The sequence below is a fragment of the Heliangelus exortis genome, chromosome 7, assembly GCF_036169615.1.
Source record: "Heliangelus exortis chromosome 7, bHelExo1.hap1, whole genome shotgun sequence".
Taxonomy (NCBI): domain Eukaryota; kingdom Metazoa; phylum Chordata; class Aves; order Apodiformes; family Trochilidae; genus Heliangelus; species Heliangelus exortis.
Genome location: NC_092428.1, coordinates 17,828,158 through 17,855,423, shown reverse-complemented (window position 1 = coordinate 17,855,423; position 27,266 = coordinate 17,828,158). Strand labels below are relative to the sequence as shown.

The following is a 27,266-nucleotide window of genomic DNA, read 5'->3' as shown; positions in this document are numbered from 1 at the left end:
AAGAGAGCTTTCTCCTGTCTACATACCACACTTTCTTATTTCACACAACTTGTAGGTTTTAGACATGTCTACCTGTCTATATATGAGCAAAACTGGTGAGATGCAAAAATAACATGGGAGACGGAGTGAGTGGGAAAAGGAGCAGGAGAGGGATATGGCCTGAGGGACACTGATCATGCAAGCTTGATTTCCTACAGAGATCAAACCAAAAATACTATGAAGTTTGCAACTAGCAGTGGATTTCCCTCATTGTACAGCAGAAAGATGAAGCCTACTGCATTTCAGTCTCCAGGAACAAGTCCCCAAGGCTGAGAGACATGGTTGGAATTCACACCTACTTTCTCATTTCCTATTTAAAATGTAAATTTTTTTTTCACTTGTGCAGAAATACTCACTTTCTTGGCAATTTTCCAAAGTTTTCCAATATATTTGATTTATTTTATTTTTAAAATGATAAAAACAGAATATCAATATATGTGGCTTACTGGATGACTGGGTCAGCAGGCAAAAGAGATTCAGTGCTGTCTTCTTCCAGCGCAGCTTTGAGTTTCTTCCCTGTTGCTTTGCTGAGGGATGTTTTAAGCTTCTTTGCTAGTTTCTTAGGAGTGTTTGTTCCATATAAAGACTCCTCTGTACAGCAACTATACACTTCAACCTTCACCTGGAAATCTGATCTTGCATCATCACTGAAGGAACAGGGGGTGGAGAAAATTTCAAAGCATTTGTTGATAAACTGAGTGTGCAGCCAAGGAATGCTGTTGCTACTTTATATATATTAAGTAACATATATTCTCATCAAGGGAAGGAATGTCATCAGATTCAGGCAAAGACATACATTAATATGGAATTAGAAACTAGAGTACATAGCAGTAACAGCACTGAAGTAATGAGATGGATGTTAGAGCTAACCATAAACAATTGCAAACAGGAAATTCAACATTTAAGTTAAAAACTGAAAACAGCAACCCCTATTACAGAAATAGGCAAAACATACGAACATACTTAAATCTGCCCTCTACTGCTATGCAAAAATCACCATTGTAAATCTCTCTGTGCCTGTGACTCTAAATCACATTGAACTGTTTTAAAGATATCTGTCACACCCTTCACATTGCTCAAAAAAAATCCTGTCTCACAGCCAACCAAATTTGCCCTTCATAACTAAACTACCTACTGCTGCATTCTTCTCTCCACAGTTGATGCTTTCTCAGCTTTCAATTCTACCAGTTCTCATGTTCTCAAGCTTAGTCATCAACCCAGAAGCCTAACCTCAGCATTCAGTTACAAATCATGTCATTAAACACATGCCCATAACGAAATCATCCCAAATGCTTTTATAAAACATGTATCTCTATCTCAAAGGATACAAGGCAAGTTACAGTGTCTTCTCTGTTTTTTGTTGAAGTACTTCACAAAAATTACAACTGTCAAGTGTCTTTTCTTTACCCCCAATCAAACAGATGGCTAAGAGAGTTTTAAATCTGATTTTAAAATCCAGTCTCTCTCAAACACACAGTTTTCAGGATCTGGATATAAAGTTTTCAGTAGTTCTAGCTTTCCAGTCATCCTTCTTCAGGAGACTGGATCTAAGTTGCTAATACAAAAAATAAAACAGGGAAGAAAAAAAAAAAAGTGCCTCTCAGGACTCTCTTAAAAATTATAAAGCATCCTAAAAGTGCATGAGAACACCTTTCTACCCTTTTCCAGGTTACCTTTGAAGATAAGTGAATAATTTCCTGTATAGTGTTCTTCAACTATAAGGACTATGGCTGCAGCACACACTCATAGAGGTGTAACAGAACATGAGGTGTGGAAAAGAAGGTCTGGTTTTAAGAGAACTGTGACTCTGGGGAACATCAAAAGAGACCATAGCCTGCTGTACAGAAGAATACTTAAAACACTGGGTGTACTATTCATGCCTATACTTTTAAAATGCTTTCAGGTGTTAGTATTAACTTAATTGTGTCCTTTACATACAAGTTTATCTCTTCATATAAATAAAAATGCTCCAGCTTGGCAAAAATGAAAGAAGTGTAGTTGTAGCAGCACATCTACAACCAGAACTATTTTGTATGTAAAAAACAGCCTTCCACATGTGTGGATCTACCCTCCACTCAAAATAATAGGATCTCTGATTTCTTTTCCTACAGAAAACTTAGAGTGTATCTTGGCCAATCTTATTCATAATCATATCCAGTTTCAAAAGAAAATAGCACTACTTGTACTTCAATCAAGACAAACAAATAATACTCACAATACAGTTACATTTTCAAAGCAGATATCTGTTACTGCTTTATCCACAACAGCCACTTCTGTATCAAAAACCTCAGCTCCCATTCTGAATAAACAGAAAACCGCATAGCGCTGTGATTCTGGAGAGAGCCAAAGAAATGTTTTATTAGCCATATGACACATCACAAAACTAAATGCTTCCAGTAAACAAAAGCAGAAGAAATGATAACTTAGATCTCTAAGGAATTGCCCTTAAATTCTTCCCAACATAAATTCTGTACTATAGGATTTTATGATAATTATCAAAGAAATAAAAATTAAAGAAAATCAAAGAAATAAAAAAAATTATCAAAATTATTATGATAACTATCAAAGCTGCTGTACGGGTGGAGCAACATTCACAAAGGGAAAAATGCCTACCTATGCTCTACTGTTTTGGTTTTTTTTTCCTCATAATCAGGGCAGCTTGTGCTAGCAACTTCAGAAATGTTACTAAACTTGCAATTTTGTTTAATAAAACTGATTTTAAGGAAAAAAACCCAAATATTTGATCCAAAGCTTGTGCCATTTTATGAATGTACTATATAGGATTAGACTATTTTGCCACGCTTAGCCCTTCTGACCCTATGGAAAATCAAAGCAAAATCAATGTCATGTGACAGCTGGAACAGATTTAGGGTTAATCTCCATGACACAGCAAAATGCATGTACTTGGAAGACTATCCAATAATCCACTCAACACCAACAGACAACTTTCATTTAAATTTCTCACTGGAAACAGTCTCCAATATACTCTCTGAAGTGTAGACAAGACATAGAACAAAACATTCAATCAGAAATTTCTCAGCTATCCATTTAACAACAGCCATTTCCTGTTACTTCCTCTGGAATTTCTCCTCAGAAGGACTTCTTAGAGACTTGTGTTTAAACATGCAGAACTACAGGACTTTGAGCTAACTCAGTTTGCTACAACCAACAGCTTAAGGGCAACTACACAACAAAGACAGTGAAATATGGACCCACTGAAGGGTCAAAAAAGGGGCTGAAATGGACTTCCCCATCCAGTTTAAATTTACAGGCATAAGCAATTGCTTATCACAGTAGCTCATTACATCTTACATACTTTCTTTATTGCTGAAGTGATCAGAGCCTTTCCACATTAATGGTATTCGAATATCTAAAGGGAAGAAAAAAGTAGGGAAATTAAGTTAATTTCTGTAGATCTGTCATCAAAATAAATTACAACAAAGTTTCTTGTTTCTTTTCCTGATGTTCTAGAGACAACAGCACCTTCTACCCAATGAACAGCATCACTACTTCAATTTTATTACCCATGTCAAAAGAAAATTAATCAACTATTTTAATGTGGTGTAATTTTCTTTTATAAATTATGCTAGGATAAAAAATATTATGAATCTCATTTAATAGTTCTCAAAATAACATTTCAGTGTGGCTGTGTAATGCAGTTCCAAGTGGTATTCTCAGAACTCAGAGGTTCTGAGCTGATTATTATGCACAGATGTAAACTAAACTCTGCTTGCCTTGTGCTGGAAACCACTCATCCAACTGCAGGAAAAAAACTTCCTGCTTTTAATGGAAATTACTGGGATACTTATACTGCAAATACTTAAACCTTGTTTTGCTAACCACAGAGAAAATATAACTTGTGATCACATTCCCAGTTAGAACTGTCTTAGTTGGCATAAATAGAGTTTAGAAATATTTTTTTAATTTTATTAAACTCAAAGATGTCCTTCTGCATCAGAACTGTAGTAGAGGCAATTACAGAACCATTATTTTAAGTCATGCCTGTCACTTTAATATTAGGGATTATTTTCTTCAACAAATTTTCCAATTTATCTACTCAAACCAACACAGTACTGGGTGACATTGTCCTCCAGTTTCTAGCACTCAGGTTCAGACATAATGTTTCTTATTAGTCCCTTGTTAAAAGAAAAATGCTGTGGGGGGCTTTATAAATCCAGAGTTAGTTTATTAAGTACAACAGTGTTGATTTAAAGTATATGCAATATATTAAGTGACACATGATGGCAGCAGTGAACAGCACTAGCTCAATTGCCTTTTGATTAAAATCTTAAATATTGCTATAAAGGAACATTGCTGACTCCAGTGCTGATCTTCATACGAGTCTGATGGAAAAATCCACACATAGTATGCTAAGACATAAAGCAGTGGTGGTATTTTGGCAACAGATTGTCATTCCTATAGGGTTTTACCCACAAAACCTCTTGATTATTTAAGTGAAACTTGCATACAGGCATTCTGTTTCAGAAGTTATATTAAAGGAAAAATTCAAATTTAAGTAACTTTTTTTATGTTATGGGGCATCTTATTACACATGCTCTTTCAATTTTGAAACTTGCAAATTCATCTATTCTTTAAGCATTCATGAAAACTAATGAATTTTCAACAGTGAACTGTCAGCATACAGTTTTAGACTGCCTCAACTACCTAAGAATCAATATCACCATGTTGTGAAACTGCCTTTCACTTGATGTGTTTGCACTGTAAGCATGTCTAAAATTAGTTAGGTTTTTTAAATAAGGAAAACAGTTTCATTAAATAGTTATAAAAGTCCCTCTCAAACTTAAAAAACTTATAAATGCTTATCTTTGTCCCAGACAAAGCCCAGAATGTTTCTTTTCTAAAAGCCATACATAAATATGTGAAAACAGTTACAATAAAAGCTTTTCTTTTAAACCTTTAATCATAGCAAACTGAGTGACAATTCTAGTGAGCTCAATAGATCTAGGTAACAATTGGAATACTACATTAAAAATTTCTCCTGTTTGCTGCTTTCAGTATCATGATAGCTGTAAAATTTACACCTGAGTCAGAAAATCTGCAGGACACAGATAGTTTGGAAAAGTTTAACATGATACTTGTAAATCAGTTTTCAACTCATCCTTGGATTTAAAGAGTTGCCATTTATCAAAACCAAAGATTAATATTCCCACACCTTAATTTCAGTTACCATTAGTTTTAAATCGCTGTGGATCCATTGGATACATTCAAGCACTATACTTAATCAGCTTTTATAAATATATAAATATTTTATAAATATATATATATGCCTTTATAAAATTACTTTCAATTTTGATTATGCTTTTTTATCAACATTCAATGTGTTGTCTTCTAACAAAATAATTGTTTGATAGCACATACTACTGTGTTTTTATGCATGAATGTGAGGGATAAATAAGTAAATGTATAAGAAGTGTTAAAATGTGTGGATTAAGGAATGCAGTCCCCACACAGTATCTGACATACTGTTGCTTTCTGTAGGAGTATATTCCTCAATATTCCTGCAGAGCTGTTCCTGAACTTTTGGTGTTGGCCACGTGATCAGGCTTTTTTTTTGTAATAGTCTAAGCTTTTGGCATGTACCAATCATATGATACACTAATATGTTTCTAAGTGGGTGGATTACTTTCCCCTAAAAAATCCATTCTGCATCTTTAATTCTTAAACTACATCATGTCCTGTCTTATTACATGGATCACCACTCACTCATTTCCAGCCTCTCCTAAACACCTGAGTCACGACATCTTCCAGTTCACAGCAGTTTGAATTCAGCCCAGCAGTGTTCTCAACAAGGCACAACCATGCACACACATCATGTGCCTTCCAAACAGGCAGGGCAAACCCACTTGCAAATCCACTGAAGGTAAGCATGCACGAGAGGAGAAATGCCATATGCGTTGTGGTACACAAGGATTGGAAAGAGAGGGAAAGAAAAATAATGGAACATTACAGATGTGAACCTACTGCAGCTCTGGAAGCAGACAGGAGCTGATTTGGCACATGAAATGGACACAGGGTAATGGGTCAGAAGACAATGCAAGGAGGAACCAGGGAGGCAGGCAGTAATCTCAGGATCTCCCAATCATGCCATCTTGTCTAGAGGCTCCGGCCCTTGCCAAGCACAGACAAGCCCATCCCAACAATTCTCATGTACCTCAGGGCTCTGCTTCTCAGGCACACAGAGCAGAAAATAAGGAGTTAATAATAGACCACCTACAAAAAAGCATATATCTCTCAGCAGGGGCACAAGAAGAACATTCAGGCTCTCCTACTGTAAACTGGACCTGGCAAGGCTTCCTGACATAAACATCTGAAGAGGGGCAAGGCATGGCAGCATCCCAGCACCCACAGACTTGAGTTCATCCTGAGGTAGTTGATGCCCCTCTCTGCTTTATCTAAATCTATGCCATACTTATGAGGATCATAACCTCCAGTTTGGGAAATACTGTGTTACAAACAGGGGAGAATCATTAACAGATGGCTGGTAATAGGAAGTGGTGTATTTCACCCTTCTCTTGTTCCATGAAAATAAAATAGCTAAATGTTTCATTTTCTAACCAATTTTTTCATACTAAAAATAAAGTCTTTACACAATTGTGATTTTTCTGAAGATAACAAAAGTGTGTTATGTGATCCTGAAGTCTTCATTGCAGATAACTACAATCCAAAGAAAGGTGCAACCACAGCACAGACAGGCAAACAGATGCTTTCATCCAACTACCATACGGAAGAAAAACAGATACACATTCAGCAAACAGCTGTGTTGGCAGAAAACACTATTCAACCATGTGCTTATCACTCTTTCTCTACTAGAAGTTACCTTGCTTAAAGACATGTCAAAATATGCAGAATTAATTCGAACAGCTCAAGTAGTGAGCCCTTCTACACTATTCTATTTTTAATGAGGCAAGGCAGGGAGCACACTCATATCTGTTAGCAAAGCCAGCAGAACAGACAGAATGAATAAGTACAGGAATGCTGAACGAAGGAACATCCACTATGGGCACAGGCAAAGAAGATGACAAATTTATAGCACTGAAGTTTGAGAGCAGGCTAGGAAACAGTGTACTAGCCTGCTGGAAATATCTGCTAAATATTGTTAATAGCTTGCATTGAACCCATACTACTATAACATTGCTGCAGTAATGTAATCTGTACTGAGTAAATCACATTTGCATACTAGCTATAATTCTGCCCTCAGTTTGTTATACATACCCTGTAAGATCAAGGTTTGTCTTTATGGGGAGAAAAAAATATTATCAGCACATTCATACTTAGCTGAGATGTATTCAGTGTTTAGTGACAAACAGAAAAAGTATTTCTCACTATGAAAGTCCCTGAAAAGAAATGGAAATACTAGGTAGAATCTCGAAAAGAATGTTTGTGACTTAGAAGCACAAGTCCCTTTGAAGCACACACTTTAAAAATACCATCTTGTTTGTATGATTTGTATTACAAGTTACTGTCCAGCCAACTAACTCCTATAATGAAGTGACTACCCAGCCACCTACCTGATAGAGCAACCTTGGCTCTGCATGCCACTCGGTCTTTTGTCCCATTTTCTGAAGACCTGAGAAAAAGAAAAAAAGAAAAAAGGGGTCTGAGATGTGTGTAGTTAGACTTCTAAAAGTCAACCCTTTAAACATTAAAAAGTGTCAAGGTTTTTATATTACAGCTTATTTAAAATGTGTTTCTTTGAAGTTAAATTTGGTATCTCTGGTTTCAGATATGAGTCATTAGCTTCTTAAGAATAATCTGAAAGGAAGGTATACCGTCAATTTTTAAATTTCCTAGAAAATTTTACCCCAAAACTTATTTAACCTGTGTATTAAGACAAGTAGATTCATCTTCCTTGTCTTTTCCAGCTCCAACAGAATCACATATGTTACCAACTTTTCCTCTTCTGTACACAGCACTAAATGAGCAACTTCATTTATTGCTTCTATTACTGGTTAGAGCATTGCCTTCTCTATTAATAGAGACCAAATACATAATATTGCATTGTTATTTTTGTGCTTTTACATGCAGAAGGCAGCTTGCTAAGTAGCCAGTGTGTAAATCTCAAGTTCAACCTTAAACTAAATCAAAGCATTCTGTAGCAAACTAGTAGCAATAGAGTGCTCTCCTTTTATCTCCCACTGCTCCTAACACCCAAGCAAATAAGGTGAAATGAAAATTTCTATCTGCTACCAATACCCTGACTTCCAGAGCCAGTAATACCATCTTCAGGACTCAATGATTGCAGACCTATGTAATAAGAAAAAGGGACAAAACTCACTTGAAAACTTTATAATTTTCTCTCTGAGCCATTATCGTTTTACCTGGATTAACCTTAACTAAATTCCATTTGGCAAATTCCACTGTATAGCATCTGTCCCTTCTACTGACCTCCACTGACAATCCAAAGTACCCCCTGACAGCACTCTAAACAATGCCTGACAGATACCAGTCAAGAGCAATACAGATGTTCAGACAGATCTCCAGTTACTTCTGCCCTGTTCTGGACATGCACCATCCCCATTTTGTGGTCACTGACATCAAAGGCCAGGAGTTGAGAAAATCAGCGTATATACACACACTTTACATTATTCCACTACATATATTCCAAATATAGTCTATTATGAAAAAAATTATAACCTATTATTAAAATAATCTACGTATACTTTAGCTCATTTAAGAGTTATGTGAGGATATTTTCAATTAAACTGATTTTATTCATATGTATTTATTACTTTGCTGTAGTTAACAGAATTCACCAGCAGAGGGTACCAATTAACCATGATGATTCCATCATTAAAAGAGATCTTAAAAACAGAAAAAATGAAATGTAGAAATAGGTGTATTTCGACTTGGATAGTTTAGGTTTGTTCCTTCTGATTTGGTTAGGTGCCTTTTTGTATGCTAAAGGTAATCAAGAAAATATGTCTTTTACATGATATTCAGATGCTATATGCAAAAAGCCTAGAATTTTAATGTCAATAATAAAAACTACTCTTAAAAATATGACATGTATTTAATTTTCTAAAGTAAAAATAAGATAATGGAATGGTCTTATATAGTAATGGTTTAAGGTAGCAGTAATGCATGTCAGTATGGGATAAGACAGAAGAGTTTAAATCCACTTTCCTGGAGAGGTTGCTGAGAATTCATGTAAGCAAAGGCCAGCTTGATAGGTCTCTCTGTGAGCTTGAGCTGTTACTCACCGTTCTCCAGTTGTGCAGGAGACCAGCTCTTCTCTTTGGGTCTGCAGCTCTCTCCTGTATGCACCTATACGAGCATTGCAAACCATCAGGTTTTTGACAGCCTGCAGGAGCTGATCTTTTTGAGTGCTCACTGCAAGCAGTTTGCAGATGCCTTCTCGCATGCGGATTTCAAAGTTAATCTTCTCTTGGATGTCACATTCCTAGATAAGCAAAAAAAAAAACCAAACAAAAGACTGAACAAAACCCCAATTAAATTACCCTAATTTTTTTACAAGCTCTACTTATTTCACAGTTGGAATAGAAGATCTTAGGTTTTAATTATATGAAGCCATTATGATGATTACTAAATGTGAGATGATGGTTCTCTCTTCAGGAATAAAACAGTACAAAACAGGATGTAATAGATTCATGATATCCATTATACTTGCAGATTCCAAACCAGCCAGTAACATTAACTCCTGGAAGTTACTAAAAATTCATCTTTAAAAAGGTTAAAAAAAAAAAAAAAAAAAAAGGGGTGGGGTGGGGTTTCATTTCTGGTTGAGGAAGAATTCAGGTAACACCAAAACAAAACAAAAAAAAAGAGTATATCCCAGTACTTGACTGTTTCAGGCTGTACAGTCAGAGTCAGACAGCTGTGGTAGCTTTAACATCACACATGGACCATGCCTTGCCTGATAGCACAGCCATGTACACTTCTCATTCATACATATGAAATAGATAGACTTGCCTATCAAGTCACCATTTTTTTTGAAGTGAGGGCTCTTTAAGGTATTACAAAAACTTCTGTGAAGTCAACTTTTTTCCTACCTACTTTCAGAGAAAACAAACATTTATTAATATTCATTAGTCTTCACTTGCCACTTCAATGATGTAAATCCACACCAAGCCAGAAGACAATTAAGGTGAAGGATGGCAGTTTGCTGTCTCCCAGAGCTGTGCTGGATGCCATTGATGAATCTGACACGCACATCCTAGTTATGTGACCATTCCTGGCTAAACCAAGTATTTCTGACGAAGAAAGGAACTGTTCCACCATATTGCAGAACTGTATTACAACTACATTTTAAGCGAGTGATGAGAGTTGTAATTTTTCAACCCCAAACAAGTGTCCCAACTACCTCTGGAATTAGAAGCATCGTGTCAGTTTCAGTTTTATAGTACATTTGAACTCAAAACAAGTGTGGTTTGGGGGTGGATCTATCAGAAATTGACTGAAACTTATAGTACATGAATTTTAATTTCCAAGTTCAATGTTTGAGCCAGTAGAGTTCTGGGAAACAGTTCTGCCTCAAGCCTCTGAACAGGATAGAAATAAGAGGGAGTTAATTTCCCAACAACTCTAGTACCTCAGAAACCCAGAGCCCATGACAGGAGCCATGCAGACTATCCTCTTTGCTTGGGACTCATTCTGTCATAAGGTGCCTTTGGCAGCAGTCACAATAGGCAGGAGGAAGCTCACCATGCAGTAAGTCACACAGTGAGAACACAGATGATCACCAAACAGCACCATGGGGAGGACACTAATAAAGTCCAGAGGGCTCTCCAGGAACTAAGACCTCTCAATATAAGAACAAATGTTTGGGGCATGCACAGGTTACCCTCTAGCACCAGCTGGCTGGCTGGGGACGAATAGCTCCAAAGCTCACAGCAGATAAGTTTTCCATAAACATTTTGCTTGGTATGACCAACATTACAAAGGCCTGAGAACCAGCTGAGTTCCCAGTGTCCCCCAGCATGGATTTGCTATGCAAAGTTTCAACCCCAACCAGTGCAGGATAAAGCAGAGCACCAGCACCTCCACATCCACAGCACATGCTTCTCCAGCAATGCTTCTTTTCAACTCTCACCCCAGAGGGAAAGCAGCAGCAAATGGCTTTTATTCTGAGTCAATTTTTACAGCACTGTGAAAAGCTAAGCAAGGCCTACACCTGCCCCAAAGAAATAATTACTTTCTTTGAGGCAAAACTAATACATCAGCTCTTATAAAGCTGAATTTCATCTCAGAAGAGTGAAATAGTAGCTCCCCCCAACATTTCCCACGCTAATGGGCCTCTGAACTGACCCAGCACAGACCAAGGCTCCTCTCTGGGTCTATGACCTGGTACATAGCTATGGTGAGGAAATAAATTATTCTATCATGGAGCACCTGCATGTAGCAGTATCACAACTTTCAGAACTACAGAGAGAATTTAGTCTGTGCTACATCTCAGCCAGGTTCACATAAAATATTCTGAACCAGCATTGATTAGCTTAAGCAGCTAATAGCTTAAATAATTGTACCACATAAATCTCATCTAAATAAATTACTTAGAAGCCTGGTTTAGAATGCATGATGTTCTTTACAGCTACAAAAAAAAAAACACTGGTCAGCTTTTTTTTTTTTTTCTGCTTTTTTTTTTTTTTTTTTAGTTTCTTCTAAAAATATGAGTACACCATCTGGACTTGGAGGACTGACACAGCACTGTTTTGCCATATGCTGTCTACTAATGCACTGTTTCCCTTGTGGTCTCCATCCTTCCCCACCAGTGAGGGCATAACCCTAACACAATTACTAACAGCTGTTGGGATTTTGAGCCCCATAATCAGGAACTGCCTAAGTAATACTTCTAGAAAGAGTCTTCGTATTCCTCTCTTAAGTATACCTAGAATATGTGAAATTGTAAAGAATTTCTAGTTTTACATAAGCAATGGAGTTACAAAACAAACAAAAATCCAACGGCTATTAAAAATTATATGGATAGTACTGAGGGTAGGGCAGATTGAAATATTACTTTATCTGGTATCTCAAATACAGGCTTTCAGAATCTGACTCCAAGGTACACTTTGATTTATTACCACAGAGGCTTAAATCTAAACCCCTCTGATCTACTGTATTTATTCAAATCCAGCAAGTAGTCTGGCAGTGAGTATTCTAAAACAGAGGCTTGGGAAATCAGATCCTAGCTCAGAGACTTTATCCTAGACAGCCCCAGGAACCAGTGTTTGTTGCAGCTGACAACAGCTTTACAGACACAGCTGAGTTCAACTAGTTCAGGATTTTAAGTGATTCGAGATTTTAAAAAGACTCCGCAGAGCGAAGAACTCGAAAGGCCCTGAGGCTCCTAGGAGGGTGCGAAGGGAGCTCAACCCTCCGAGAAGCATCAGCGGTGTGCGGGCAGCTGAGCGGCTACCCCGGGCCCAGCACCCCTCGCCGCGTGGGCCGCGCCGGAGCCTTTCTTCAGCCCCGCAGCCGCCACCGCCGCGTCGAGACCGGGGGCAGCGCAGGCTCCCGCTCACCAAGGGCCGTCCGACGGCCTGGTCAGACCGAGCCGTTGCCGGGCCGGCACCTTCCGCCGGCACCTGCCGTCGTCCCCGTCCCCGCCCCCCCGTCCCCGTCGCCCGCATCTCACCGGCTCCCCCCGGCCGCCGCCTCCCGGCAGCCGCCGCATCCTCCTGCTCGGCGCCGCCGTTCAAAACTCCCGCCCCCGACAACGGCCGCCTCGGCCCCGCCCCTCCCCGACGGCTCCGGCAGGCGGGAGCGGCCCCTCGGGAGCGGCCGGGGCTGCCAGCGGTGCAGCTCCGGTTGGCCTTGGCGGCTGCCCCACGGTGGTGTCCCGCATCCATCCCTTCTCCCTGGTTTCTTGGTTGTCCCCTCTGGATTCCTCCTCGGAGGGTGACGGTCCCAAGCGTGGACCTTCACTGCTTCGCACGGGGTTGTCAACATTTGCGACAAGTAAAATGTGCTGGAAGGAGTGAGATGTAGAGTGTTTCTAACAGCTTTCTGCAGAAGGCAGACGTCTCCTGGTTGCCATATGCTTATTTAAAATATAAGAAAATGCAGTTTGAAGGGAAAATTGGAAAAGCCTCATTCCTCTGTCAGGAGCTTGGCAGCTCTATTTGCTCCCTGACATTTGCAACCAGGGCACAAAGCCAAGGGGCTGGCCCCCAAGGAAAATCATGAGCTTCCATACTACAGGTATTTAGTCCTCGATGGAAGGCAGAGGACAGGGAGCTCTGCTTCCCTCCAGAGTATCCAGGTTTCACGTCAAGGCAGAGATAGCAGCAGCAGCTGTTCAGCAGTGCCTGTCTCCACCTTCAGCAACCTTCACGAGGGTAGGGAACCATACAGGTATTCAGTATACCTCCATACCATCCTGAAGTTTTCTGCATGTCTTCTTGGCAGGACACACACCAAGGCAGGAAAGCCCTGTCCCCATATAATATAAATTTAGCCCCCCCATTTTTAGATACTCCCTGCTGTTCTTTACCTATTGCGACTTTTAAGAAAGAAGTCTTCTGGACTATCTCCAGGGAGCCAAAAGGCTACCTCCCCATCAGGCAGCCAAAAGGTTTTTGCCTAATCAAGATATGATCCTTACAAGCTGTGTATGGACAGCCAAGATATCTAAAGGTGGGTTTGAGGGAGGTCAAAAAGTCTCCATGTAATCTGGGTGCTTCCTGCATCCCAGCAGGAGCCTTGCATTCCTGTCTCTGCTGCAGAGTTCAGGATTTCAGACACATCAAGAAAGACTCATCTGAAGAGGGACAAGAGTGCCCTTTCACTTCATGGTGAGGTATATCTTTTAAGGCATGGTCTGGCCTCTCCTCAATCAGTCAAGGATGCAATATGAGCCTCAAAAATCTCCAAGTCATTTTCTGGGTTACAGAGGAAAACTAGAAGCAGGAACAGGTCATGAAAAGATCAGTCTTGGAGCTGAAACCAAAGAAGTGAAAATTTCAAGTGAATTGAACTGCATTATTGTCAAATCAATGCCTGACTAAAGTAAGCAAGGAGGAGCTCCGATCTCAATAAAAAATCAATTACTGAAACCTTTTGTTGAGTTTTCTGTAAACTATAGGAGCAGCTGGAAATTACAGCCTTACGAGAAAGCTAAACAAGCCTTACTACAGAGATAAACAAATAAGGAAAGAATCCCTGTAATTCTGCCTTTCCAAAATTCATTCATCAACTCATGAGATAGTGCACTACCACTGAAAACTCATACAACATGTAAAAAAAGACACTGAAACACTTCCCATCCAGCATCATCCCAAGCAATTCAGCACTCCAGGTAAGACACTAGAGCAAGTCCCCTCGTTCAAGTTTTCCAGAAAAGCTCCCGGTGAGACTACCAAGCACAGCTGTCCCAGGTGTGCACCAAAAGGGTGTTGTGAAAAGCCAGGGTGGCTACATGGATGCAATAAAAATTAATGCAAAAATTTATGCCCTAACCTATTTCAGGCAATCCGCATCACTAAAGCCATTTTTGCTGGTAGTGCAGACAGCTCCAGGCACCTGTAACAGCTTTCCAAGAATTTTAGATGCTAATTAGCATGGTTTGCAGTACAGTCTGTTCAGCAAATCCCAGTCATAATAAATCCCAAAATGTGACTACTAATAGCATAAAGAGCCCATGACTGCAGCCCTTACATGTTTCTACTGACATTGACTAGAATTGGAACCCTTAAGAAATTGGTGGGAGTTAAATGTGTAGAACCCTGCCCTAATTAGCATGAACAGTATCTTCTCAAGATCAGTGGATATCTGCTTTTGAGCTGTTTCAAATACCCAGTTTTTCACCACATTAGAAATACATTACTGCAAAGTCTGGCATTTGGTCCTCTTCTGCACTCACTTCCTCGAGACGTTTGGTTTTTTTCTTTAAAAAATCAGGCTTCATAATTCAGTTGATATGTCAGATGCTTAATTAAAAAAAACCCTAAATGGGGTAGTAGACTAGATTTGTAGTCCTTTCTCTTAAGGGAACATGAGATTGAAGCTTTGAATGGCATTTCTGTAGGTGTTGTACAAAGCAAGATGTTCCCTCGACACTCCAAGCCTGACTCCAGCTACGCTGCCCGGCTGTTGCAGAATGGATACTGACTTGAAATGAAGAAGGATGTATGCCATCTATATTATCCACAGATTTGAGATTCAGCTAGCAACTCTTCTGTTCCCTAAATTACAAGTAATCCCAGCAAACAACAACAAAAGACTGTAATTGTGTTTTCTTCTCCAAACAAACCTCCTCTGAAGAGCAAAGAAACCCAAGGCACAACCTACAAAACAAGGAAAAGACTGCCCAGTGACTGCTGCACTATTACAGAGAAGCCAGAAGAGGATATGGTGAATTAAACGGGGGATCTATATCCTGCCATCTGGGGTTGCTTAAGTTAAATATTTTTTCAGATGAATCACACCTTCATACCATCCTTTTACTTGCTGCTCTATTTGCATTGCAAAGCATTTGGCTTCCTTCTAGTATTAGGGAAACTGGAGAGCAGAAAGCATTGTCTGTCTAAATCAGTGCTCTGCTTGAGTGTTACATCAACATATTATTTTAAATGTTAGGCCCATCATTTTGGTTTAGCAGGTACAAAATGTCTACACCTACTCTTGACAGCACTGCAATATTTTTCTTAATTTCTTAGTTCCCACAGCTTGCTACACCTACTCTTTGAATATCATCAGAGTGTGCCAGTACAAATCTATTCAATTCCTATTCAGATTACTCCTAAATGAAAATACATGAAGATTTATGCTGGATTCATGGAGAATAATTTGCAAGGCTTTTAATAACTGATTTCTACTTATTTAATATTAAACTGAGAACAAACACAAGCTCTTGCTGCTGATTGCCACTGATTTCAATTACCATGAGACATGACCACAATAGATTGGTTAAATGGGCAGAGACTCTGGAATTCAGGGTGATTACCTGGATGGTTACTGAAGCTAGAGTTAAGTTAAAATACAAAATTGTTAGCTTCTGTAATTGATTCCCTCATTTCAGCCTGCTGAGGTCAGTTGATGTCTTTACATTTGCTTAGATAGGCTGAAGGGCAAAATGTAGTCCTATAAAACAAATTAAAAATGGGTAATTACCTTATTGTTATGCACTTCTGCTCCAGGATAAGGTGAAAATTAATATTCCAGCCAATGACAGTTAGCTAAAGCCTAACTCTATCAAGATGAAAGCAGTGGCAAAAGTTTGTAGGCTCCATATTACGTGACTGATCAGTAGGTGCCTTCTCTAAGATAGTAATGGAGTCAGCCAATGAGATGTCCTAAAACAGCTAGAATACATCATCCTCACCCTTCTCTGATAATGAGACACAGAGGCCAGAATATCTTAGAGTAAAAACTTACTGTTTCAGGTGTTCTCAGATTAATTTTAATCTAAGAGCTTGCTCATCTTCTGCTCAGGGCTTTTTAATACTCTGCAGTCTTCCTTCAGCTGCTCTATCACTCCAAATGCTCCTGAGGCTACATCTCCACATGATGCTTTCCTACAATATTTATGGCACCATCTACAAAACACCAGTACCAAATGTCTCAATGAACTATTTTTAAAATAGTGTTATATTCCCATAGGATTTCTAAAAGAAAAAGTAAAAGGCTGAAAAAAAGCAAAAGGAATTGTTTTTCCTTTTTCCAGAGAGTACACCAGAAACTGTCTCTGCCCAGTACTCCTGATATTAATCCCATCTTGAAATACCTCCAGATTAAATTGGTGTAGCCTCTCTAAATTTTCATGTATGGAATCCATGCACACAAAACACATTTCATAACAAGCATAGTGAGCTGCAAAAAAATCCATCCCCATGTGAATTTTGAAAGCAACTTCTGAGCTTAAACCTGAAAGCCTTAAGAATCAAGTTAAATACTGTAAGTGTTTAAAACTGCAGTTTTAAGATCCTCTATATCTTATAGCTGCTCAAGCACAAGACAAAATACTGAGTAGTTAATTAAGGTAGATCAGTCATGGGGGAGTCATCTGTTTCTGCGTGGGAGACCAGGGGCACTGGTTTTGAAGCCAGTTCACATGGGACACCCCCAAAGGTACAGAGTGATCCCCATCGGAAGTATTCTACTGGACAAGGATACACACAGGTGATTGATAGTTTCACTAGAAGATTTCCCCCTTCTAGGAAGATATTTATTGTGGACAAACAGAGTCTGACAGAGCATTTTTGCAGCCTTCTCCTAAGTTTAGAAATCTATATGGTTTCTCTTTTATATGTGACTTCCTATCTTTGCAGCAGCTGAAGGAACAAAATAATTTTTAATTCCTTTCTACACCAAAGGTGGTTGACATTGGCTACTTGGATCCATTTCTAATAGGGGAACATTTGCACACACACACAGCAGTTATGATCATACAAAAATTATATTCCTCTGTAACCCAGAGAGGTCCTTTCAGCTGCTCAGTATTGAAAAGAAGTTCGGTATGAAAAGGCTTTCTTAGAAGTTTCACACTGTCACTCCCATATGACACCTTCATACCAGGATTTCTCCATTGGGTATAAAGTCCCGCTTTCATTTCTTACATATTTACTGGATTTTTATATTTACTGGTGTTTGATGTCTAAAATATCTAGTCTGAGAGAGTGGCATCCAAATGTTTATCAGTGAAGTCACCATTTTGTGTTGCAGGAGAATCTAAATAGGTGCTGCAAGTTCCGATTTTATGGTCAGGTCTGTTAGGATTTTTCCTAATTGATCTTGCAAGTGAAAAGTTACCATATGATTTGAATAGAATGCCATTTAGAATTTGAAACAGGGAGTAAGTGCATTGAGAATCTGAAGTGCATAAATCTAAACTCCTATATGAGGCAATCATGATGGAAAATCACCTTCCTTTTGATAGCCAGAGTATTATCTCCCATCTATTGCTGGGAGAGTAGATGTAAGCCCAGTTCTGGTAGAAATTTCCCAAGAAAAAGAGGAGATTCTTCATTAACTTCTTGGGGTGGGCATCAGATTTGTTGTCTGAAGGTGGGTGCAGGCTGAGTATTTGCAGATGGTCTCTTTTTTCCCCCATACAAATAACCCTGCAGAATACCACACTTGGCCACACTCTCTCTGCCTGAAGTGAATTTTTAGTCTGGTCTCATTTTTCTCAAGTGGAAAAATTTTTCCCTCTAGGGAGAGAAAAATGGCCCAGTGATGTGGTCTTGAGGCTGAGCGACATAAACCACCCTCTGGGAAGCCACAGGCGTTCATGTTCCCCCTGTATTGCATCACTGCTAAAGAAGTAAATAGTGACTGTCCCTCACCAAGGAACATTTTGAGGTGACAGCTGTTGTCCTAAATATCTGAGGCACAATAGCTGATGTCTGGTAGGACTAGCAAATCAAACACTATTTCTCTGCATTTCACACTCTTCTGGGGCTGTTTTGATCCTGCCTTAGGGAAGGTATTCAAAGGGGCATGGGGAGGAATCTGTAGCTTACTGCAAACTCTCACTTTGCCTTCAGAAATGTTTCTCATCAGTAAGCAATGGGTTTGTCTCAATAGTTTTCTGAGTTCCATGTTGGGCTATAACTGTATACAGCTCTGTAGTTCTTCCTGCCTTGCCACAAAGCCATGCTTTCTCTATGTATTTTTAAGTCCTGAGTTGGGTACCAGCTGTATAAATGGGCATTTGTCATACATTTATGGCCAGAGAAGAGAGACAAAACAAGAAGTATTAAGGCAATATTATTTCATGAAAATAGTACAGTAAAAACCAAAGAATTTCTCATTACTATCAATGTATTTTTAAAAAGCCACATAATAACCATTTGTGGTTGGAAATTTCTATCAGAGGTTTTAAGCCCATGGTCCTTAAGGAAAACCTGCAATTATGTCCTGTTTCTCACAGGAACAGATACTGAAAAGCTATTGAGTGGTTAATTCACTCAAGTTCTTAGATCGAAGAAAAACATTCACAGGGATAAAAAGATTTAAATTTTCAGAAATACCAGTTAGTTCTCCATTTCAAGCGTCCCTAGTCCCTGGTCTCTACCAAACTTGCCCCTAAATCCAAACTCAGCTATGGTTTTCTCCTGCCAGCAATGACCAAAGGGAAGCCATTGCACTTCTGGCCACATGGAGGGTAAGGATGCTCCTTTTCTTTGTGTTTCTGTGTTTTATTTTCTGTGTGACAGCCTGGAGATGGTGTTTCTCTCTCCTCTTCAGAGTGCAATAGCAGCGTGAAGCAACTTGTGTCCACAAAACCTCAAAAGAGCCGAAATGTAACAAAAATCATTTGCCATAGCACAGGGCACTGGGACCTCACTCAGGCATGCGTGGCGGTTCCTGGGTATAAACCCAATGTCAAGGACCACATCCTTTTATACAGGTGATGATTTTCTGCTAATCACACAACTGTTGGATCAACATTGTCCGTTCCTATGTAAGGAGGACTGAAATCCTCCTTTTTGTAGAAAAATCAGCCTATGGTAAGAAACTTGCTGCACAGAACACTATGCCCTGCAAACACCCCATATCAGACAGCATACAGTGTACCTTCCTCAAGTTCACCACAACTGCACTGCAGGGAGCCAGCCCAGCTGTTTTTTTCTTATCCTCCTGTTCCCCTGGAAGTCAAACCACAAGAAGAGGATGACATTGGGCTACACCTATGTTTTCTTCAATGCAAGACAGAAACATTCAATAGTTGTACTTGATGATCTTAAAGGTCTTTTCCAACCCAAATGGTGATTTCTTGCTAAAGATAGTATTTTTCTGCCTAATAAGATGACTCATTTTTATGCACCATTATGAAAATGCAGGGGTTGAATAACAAACATGAGTAACTGCATTTTACCTGAGGTTCATTTGTCAGAAATTTCTATCATCCTAACCATTTCACAGCCTGTTAAATGAGGTGAGACAACATTTCCTGTCACTGTTAGCATTTTAAATAATACATAGTGGTAACAATAAATAGAATCTCATGTTTTTATAGACAATTTCATCTGGAGGAACAAAATTAACTAGTTCTTCCTGGATGCATATTTGACTAATATATATGCACACATTCACTTGCTTATTTTAAAAACCAATTTGAGTTCTAAGAAGCTATTTCTAGCGCTTGATTCTAGCTGTGTGTACAGTGTCACAAAAAATGTAATCAGGTTGTTTACAGAAAACCCAACAAACAGCAAGTAAATTTTTCATAACAGGTTCTTTAAGAAGCTACTGCAGACCCAGAGTGCAAGTTATCCGAGTCTGATCAGGGACACAGAGGATCACCTTTTTAAGATAATTCCAAAATACATTTATGCAAAGAGCATTTGTGCACTCATGCCTAAATAGGAAGTTTTAATAGGAAAGTTAAATAAAAAGTTTAATAGGAAGTTAAAATCTCTACTTTCTCTTAGCCTTTTCGATTTCAGGAATGTCTTCCCTGACCCCATCCATCAGCCATCTCTGCAACACCGAGTCACCCTACTTGCACATATATGCTTTACATTTTGTGAGAAAAAATGCAAGCTACTGACAGAAATACCATTTATATTTTATTTATTACATAATGTGAAAACACATACTATAGTCTTAATTTTTTTAAAAAAGAATACCCCTACTTTTTCATAAAGTCCCAGAATTGTATCAACTTCCACCTTCAAAACACCAGGCCAGGAGGGAGTTTTGAAAGGCATGAGTGGACTGTCACTCCTCAGCTGCCTTTTTTGTCTCTGAAAGTCTCTCCCCAAACATTAATCTCTCTCCATACTTTTAATCAGAGGCAGATTCCTTCATACATTATGTGTTGTGACCTCTGCCTGCTACACAGACAAGTACACATTCTGGCTGCATTGATTTAAGCAGGCGATTGGCACCAGCAGGCACCAAAGCACCCAGAACTTCATTGGCAGCTTTCATGCAGGCAGTACACACCACTGCTCCAAACAGGTTTCTCTCAGCACCACCCCAGTCACACATTTTTTTAGGCATTCCTTCTAGATTGACACCACAGTAGTTTATATACAGCCAACTGAACTTGACCAGCAGTCATTTGGATATCTGGCTAGGACATCACCCATAGCAAACACACTTCTCCAGGCTACATCTATGAGGGCTCAGAGATGTAAGAGACAAATCACTCTCTTGTTGCTAATGGTTTTGCCTCTGCACATTTCTAAACTAAATTTACTGCTCTATCAAATAGCTTGAGTTTAGAATAAAATGTTTAAACAGAGAACAGGAAGCTGACAGTGTGCCCTAACTCGAATCCTGGGTAGCCTGGCAAGTTTAGTATAAGCCTTGGAGAGAAACTTGGGAAATTTCACATGCTGGAAAGCCTTACCTGAGTTTAACATAAGAATTAGTCAGCCTGGAGATGGAAGCAAGCCCAATTTGGATGGGATATGTTTGGGCTCTGTTCCTGCTCCCTGTGGGAGGATCTGAGGCTACAAATTACATAAAGTCAAGAGCCATCTGGGTGCAAGAAATTTGAGGAAAAGACAGAATGCGGCACAATACAACACTTCTTTTTTTTTTTTCTTTTTCTTCTGGAAGAAACATTCTTCCAGTTTCCAGTCTCCTATGTAGCTAGCTGTGTCTAGACCCAAAGCTGTCAAGACCTACTGCCCGAAAGACAAAAGTACATGTGAAAACATCTGGTTTTGGGAATCCGCTGTTACTTATCTTTCAAATTAAGTCTTCTTATGCTTACACTGCAGAGGTAGCAGTGTCAGGAGCAGAATATTTCCTAAGGACTGTGTCTTTTACTTTTCCAAAGATGCCTATCTACTATGATTGGCTACAAGTCTATTTGTTTGCTAGCTCACTGCACTTTTTAGTTTGTGCAAATGAGAACATGTGGTTGACTTCCAAGCCTTCTTTTTAAAAGAATCTGCTATGTGTATAAAACCTTTAGCTGAACTTGCTCACATGCTCACTCCCTGTGCCTTCAAAGTGGTAAATATTAAAGATGATCCATCACCTTGCTCTGAGCACTGCAGATTTAGCAATTGCAAACAGAAGCATTCATTATCACAACAAAAATAAAATTGTCCTTTGGAGGACAATCAACTCCTGATTCATTTTGCACTACACAAGCCATTGTTCTAACACAGGCCATTTGGCACAAAGTACTAGATGTAAATAAAGGCTCATTTCTACAGCAAGCTAGCACCTAACATTCCCACAATATGGGACTATTTAGACAAGAGCTGGGCTGCAATGAGGGAGAAACGATGCTTTCCCTTCATGCTGGGCCCTGTGCTCCAGTGAATTTCATCCTCTGCGTCTAAAAAATTTCTGTCCTTGATAAGTGCAACCTGTTGCAGAAGAGGCAAAGGGCTTCAAAATAACTGTGCAGCCACATTGCTTTTCTTAGTGTGAGCTGCTCTTCGACTGCGACATGAACACCGAACATTGCCAGCAAACATAAACCATGAAGGAGAACCAGGCTCTTTCACTATCACACAGGAACTATTAAGTGCTCTGTACTTTCCTTCTAAGCCTGTCCTTGTATTGTTGATCATGGCATTTCTCTTCATAACATAGGAAGGCTGTTGGTTTAAGCGAGCCCCTCTCCAGTTACTTTGAAAGCCCCATTAACTCCCCTCATTCAGTGTCCTGCTCCTGCCCAGTTGCAGGAACTTCCAGCCTGCCAGTCATTCTCCCAGGAAAGCAACAGTTTATTCCCCAGACCTTTACACATAACACAAACTAGAGAATGAACTGCTCACATGAGTATCTGAAAGGAGAGAAGACAGAAGAGAGTGTGAAGGAATAGAAGAAAATTGTCCCTAACATTGAATAAAATCAATGTATATTTAGATGCCATTAAAGATGCAGGTCTGAACTGTTTTCTGTATTCCTTTGTGATAGCCACCAAAGCTTAGCACTGTTCTTTTTATGTCTCTGCTTATGTTAATGAAAAATGTTTAAAATCCCAGCACACAGGATTAGGCACGAAAGCAAGCTAATTAGCTGGCAATTCTAAGTCCTTTTATGGCCTTTTTTTGGACACTTTTTTCAGTTGGGAAATCAATGCGGTTTATTTCACACACAGCTCTTCAAACATGGAAGGCATGTGGTATGAACTTTTGAAAGCAGTATGCCTTCCCACCCAGTGTCCATTGCAGAAAAACTGCTATCAGAATGAAAAAAGGTGCAATTCTGCTTTGATAGTATGCTTTGTACTCTTCTTCCCTTTGGAGAAAATGTCTATATTTAATAAGTACCAACGAGAAGGCTTTGCTGCAGGGAGTAATCTTTCTTTAAAAGATACCCTGCCATATTTTTGCTGTCTTTCACTCTATTTTTTTGAGTGGGGCAGCTTCTTCCAAAAGCGAATGACCCCTATTCTGCAGCAGATTGCATCTCATTACAGAAGAGCTCCAGGAAGAGCAATTGCTGTACACCTCTCTGCTCTGTTCTGTTCTGTCTTCTTTCAATGTATATGTCTGGTACCTTATCCCACAATTAATACCTGAAGGAGAACTCATGTGGTGCACAGAGCTGGTGTACACCAGATCAGTTTGTTGCAGCCATGTAAAACATTCTGCCCCAGATGGAGTTGTGCTAGGTTTGTCCCTCACTGCCAGTGATGTCCTGACCCTGTTCAGCTGCTGTTACTTGTCACTGAGTATCAGAACTGAAGGTCCCAGAGCTGTTGTCACAGCTGCTGCTACACTGTGGAAGATTTCAAAAGGCTTCCAGTATGGTGAGCAGGAGTGAGCCTGCTTTATTAAAAGGCTCCAGCTCATTCTTGAGCACATTGCAATTCAGAGCACAGATTTTTATCCCCAGAGTAAAGGTCTTGGAAATGTGGTATGTTCCTCTTCCCCTTCAAAATGTACAGAGTAAAGAGTAGCCCAGTTGGAAGGCAAGTCCTGCAAACTTTTCCTGTCTTGAGAGGTGTTAGCTGTATTTTGTTTAATCTCCTAGCTAAATTAAGTAATCTTTTTTTGAGGAGAAATTAAGATGGCTGACACGCAGGCCAGACCCAGTGCCAACACTCCTCCCCATCTCCTTCTTACTTCTGTGTTTCAGAAAGTACACCTGCAGCCATCTCCTACCTGAAAGCTCTCACCAGGTGTGGGCTAAAGGGTGTAAATCAAACATATGAGAATACTTCGTATTCTTTTGTTTACCCGGACAGCATGCAATGGTGTGGGTAGATAACAGGAAAGCTAAACAACTGGGGCTGGCCCCAGCAAGAAGTTCCTACAGGAACACTAATGGCTTTGGAGAGTCTCTGAAAGGCTGAAGGTTCCTGCAAACTGGGCAGGATGAGCTGCTGCAGGACCAAGTGCATTCTCAGAGCATGCAGCCTCTCTTGTTGTTATGACAACAAAACTCAATTGAAAACATGGACTTTACCTTTTTTTAATTTCAGAAGATGGCAGTGACCAGACCTGAGCCCCCCTAGAGAGAAGAAGGCAACAGCTAAGCAGCACCAAACAGCCACACAAACCCAGTATGGACATTCACATTCTCTTCCTTCCCTCTCTCTTTGCCAGCAGAGTGCTTCTCAGTCAGGATGCTGGAAATGCACCATGGAAAGACTCTTTCCTAATCAGTGGGTATGAGTGCCCATGGCCATAAAATAAACTCTGTTGTATGTTTGGTGAACCCTCCATGCAAAGCTAATATGAGTCCCAGTCTATGGCACCACTACTGTGAAAATCACTAAAATAATTCTTAAAAGTTTCTAACACCTTTTTTTTAGAACTTAAAACTCACTTGTTATTTTCACTAAACAAAGGGAGAGAAAATGGTAAAAATTAAACACAGGTAAGTTTCAGCAGCTGAAACCATCACGTGCATCTGTGGTTTACACTAAAATGACATGAAAAACATCACTTCCCAGCAGACAAATTAGCTGAGCTGAACAGCCATACCTATTTCAGGCACAGCTTTTGCAGCAAAATGCAAGTGCACTACTTGCCAGAGCCAAATGCACAATCCCATCTATATGCAGTGGCAAAGGATGTGCGGTTGTGTGCATCTATTTTTAGATACCCATATAAAGTTTAGTAAATCTTTCCCAGCAGAAATTCTGTGCAAATTCTCGTGCACTATAAACAGGGTAGATCACACAGTGAAGACCTGGGCGGGGAATGTTGGCATGAAGGGGAGAGACAAAAATTTCTGACACTCCTTTTCAAAGCAAACCAGTAAACAAACAAGGGAAACCAGAAGCTGCTAAATGCAGCCAGACTGATCATAATGATCCCAGTTCTATGCCACATGAAAAAGTCCCCCATAAACATGTCAGCTTTGAGAGCCTGAAGGGGAAAGTGGCTGCAAGTAAAAACAAAACCGATTCGCTGATTTTCCCTGTCTAGGATGAGAAAAACAATTAGATGATAAACAACTAAGGTAACTTAAAAAGCAAACTGATTTTTTAAACCTCCCTTTTCTAGCCACCTTCAGAAAAGCGGCACTGTCAGCCAAACAAAATTTACTCCAGTTTTGAATTGTGACTTTGAAACTCCTAGGAATCCTCAGAATAGGAATAGGTCAGGTAATCAGTTTCCACCCAAAATCAGAAACTAAGGGACCCTTTACCGTAGATCACTACCTGAAAAAAAGCTGAATATACTGAATATTCCAACATTCCTTGCAGCACCAGGCAGGTTGCTACATGCTGGTTTCATTTAAATAACTTTTATCCTTCTGGAGATCTTATTGAAAAGTATTTAAAGAGATCTTGAAAGAGAGAGGTTCATACAAATACATTGGATAATGCCTCCCCAGCACTTGGCAAAATTTCAGGGATGAGTCATACATTATGGCTGTATAAATTTGGGCTTTGTGCTAAGTGATAGTGTTAGATTCTACCCACTCCAGATTTGAATCACAGGGGATGAAGCTCAGGCATGTAATGGCTGATGTACATCCTCCACTGTAAAAAGAATGCTTACTGATACATTAAAGGGAGACTGTTCTCTGAATGCTGAGGAAACGACAGAACCACACATCCAAATGGGAGCATCAGGAATAAGATAACTGAGGAGATGAGGAGTAGGATTCCAAGAGTGCAAGCAAATTCTGAGAAATCTTGAAAGAAGAAGTGCTGGGGCCAGATGGTTGCTGGATTTCAGATCTAACCAACCAGCTCCAGCTTTAGATCAATGGACATCTTCAAAACCATCAACATTTTCTGTTGATGAGGGCTCTTGTTATTGCCCTCTGGAGAGGGCAGGTGGGTGTCAGCTCTTCTAAATGTGTATGGAGCATCAGGGAGCATCCTACCAGGCTAAGTTCACCTCATTGGCAAAGCATTCATCTGTACCTTTGAGCACCAGTACCAAGCACCTTTCCCTGAGGTCAGGAGAAAGTAGGAAGGCAGTGGGCACAACAGAGAGAAACAATGGGTAACAGAGGACAACATTAAAGAAAATGGGGACCAAAACAGTGTCATGCCCATACATCTGGTCCTGCCAGTGTTGGCCTCCTTCACAGAAATAGTCAAAGGCCTCAAATATGGAGACAAGCACAGTTCAAAACTATTTCCTACTGACCTCCCTCCCTTCTGTTTTTTAGTACCCCTACATGACAAAAGAAGGAAAAATCACCACATTTAGACAAGATAATACAGGACAACTAACTCATGCAAAACGTTGCAGCCTGGATAGTAGCCCACACACTTCAGAGATTAGTTGAAGCTCTGAAATGCAATTTGAGCAACTTCCTTTGATGTGCCATCTGGCGAATAATTTACTAGGAATGTCTTAATCACATCAAAGGTATCTACTGATGTATGTGGATTTTCTCAGTGCTTAGGATTCTACCTGTAGATTGCATTCAAGAAACAGATATATTAGTACAGAACAAAACTTTACTGCAGTGCCTCCTTCCACACTAATAAAAAAAAAATCTGCAGCATATTGCTACTATGGCCTCAAGCACAAGATTTTATAAGAGCAATATTTCACTGTTACCTCAGAAAGGCTCCAACTTTGTGTTTCTGAAAATTTGTAAAACAGGCACACATCTCCGATATCAAAAAAAGGCTAGAAGCATGTTCCTCTACTGAAGGGTCCCATTGGCACCATACTGTAACACCAGCAACATCCACTCCTCATACTCAAATGCAAATCCTGTTAATACTGACTCCCCTTCCCTAAATCCTGAGGCTAAATTAGTGTCAATTAGTTACAAAACCCCCCAAACCAACAAACAAACCCTGCCCCCAAAAACCAACAACCAAACAACTCTTTTTGGATACTATATATAGTTTTTAAAAAACACACAATCTTATTCAGTATTCTTAACATATCCGTTCCTGACCT

At 39.7% G+C, this 27,266-nt stretch overlaps 1 protein-coding gene across 3 annotated transcripts in view; it reads right to left on the bottom strand.

The window, feature by feature from the left end:
- RTKN2 (rhotekin 2) overlaps window positions 1–27,266 on the bottom strand; it is a 136,443-nt gene that overhangs the window by 19,615 nt on the left and 89,562 nt on the right. For 2 of the 3 annotated variants that reach the window (XM_071749110.1, XM_071749112.1), the window contains exons 1-6: window positions 12,653–12,712; window positions 9,261–9,460; window positions 7,569–7,627; window positions 3,356–3,409; window positions 2,255–2,372; window positions 486–686 (exon numbers count right to left, since the gene is read on the bottom strand). In XM_071749110.1, the coding sequence (XP_071605211.1) occupies window positions 486–686; window positions 2,255–2,372; window positions 3,356–3,409; window positions 7,569–7,627; window positions 9,261–9,460; window positions 12,653–12,691 (671 nt within the window). In that variant the 5' untranslated portion in view covers window positions 12,692–12,712. Of the gene's footprint in view, window positions 1–485; window positions 687–2,254; window positions 2,373–3,355; window positions 3,410–7,568; window positions 7,628–9,260; window positions 9,461–12,652; window positions 12,713–27,266 lie in introns of those variants that run through there. The other variant, XM_071749111.1, reaches the window with a different exon arrangement.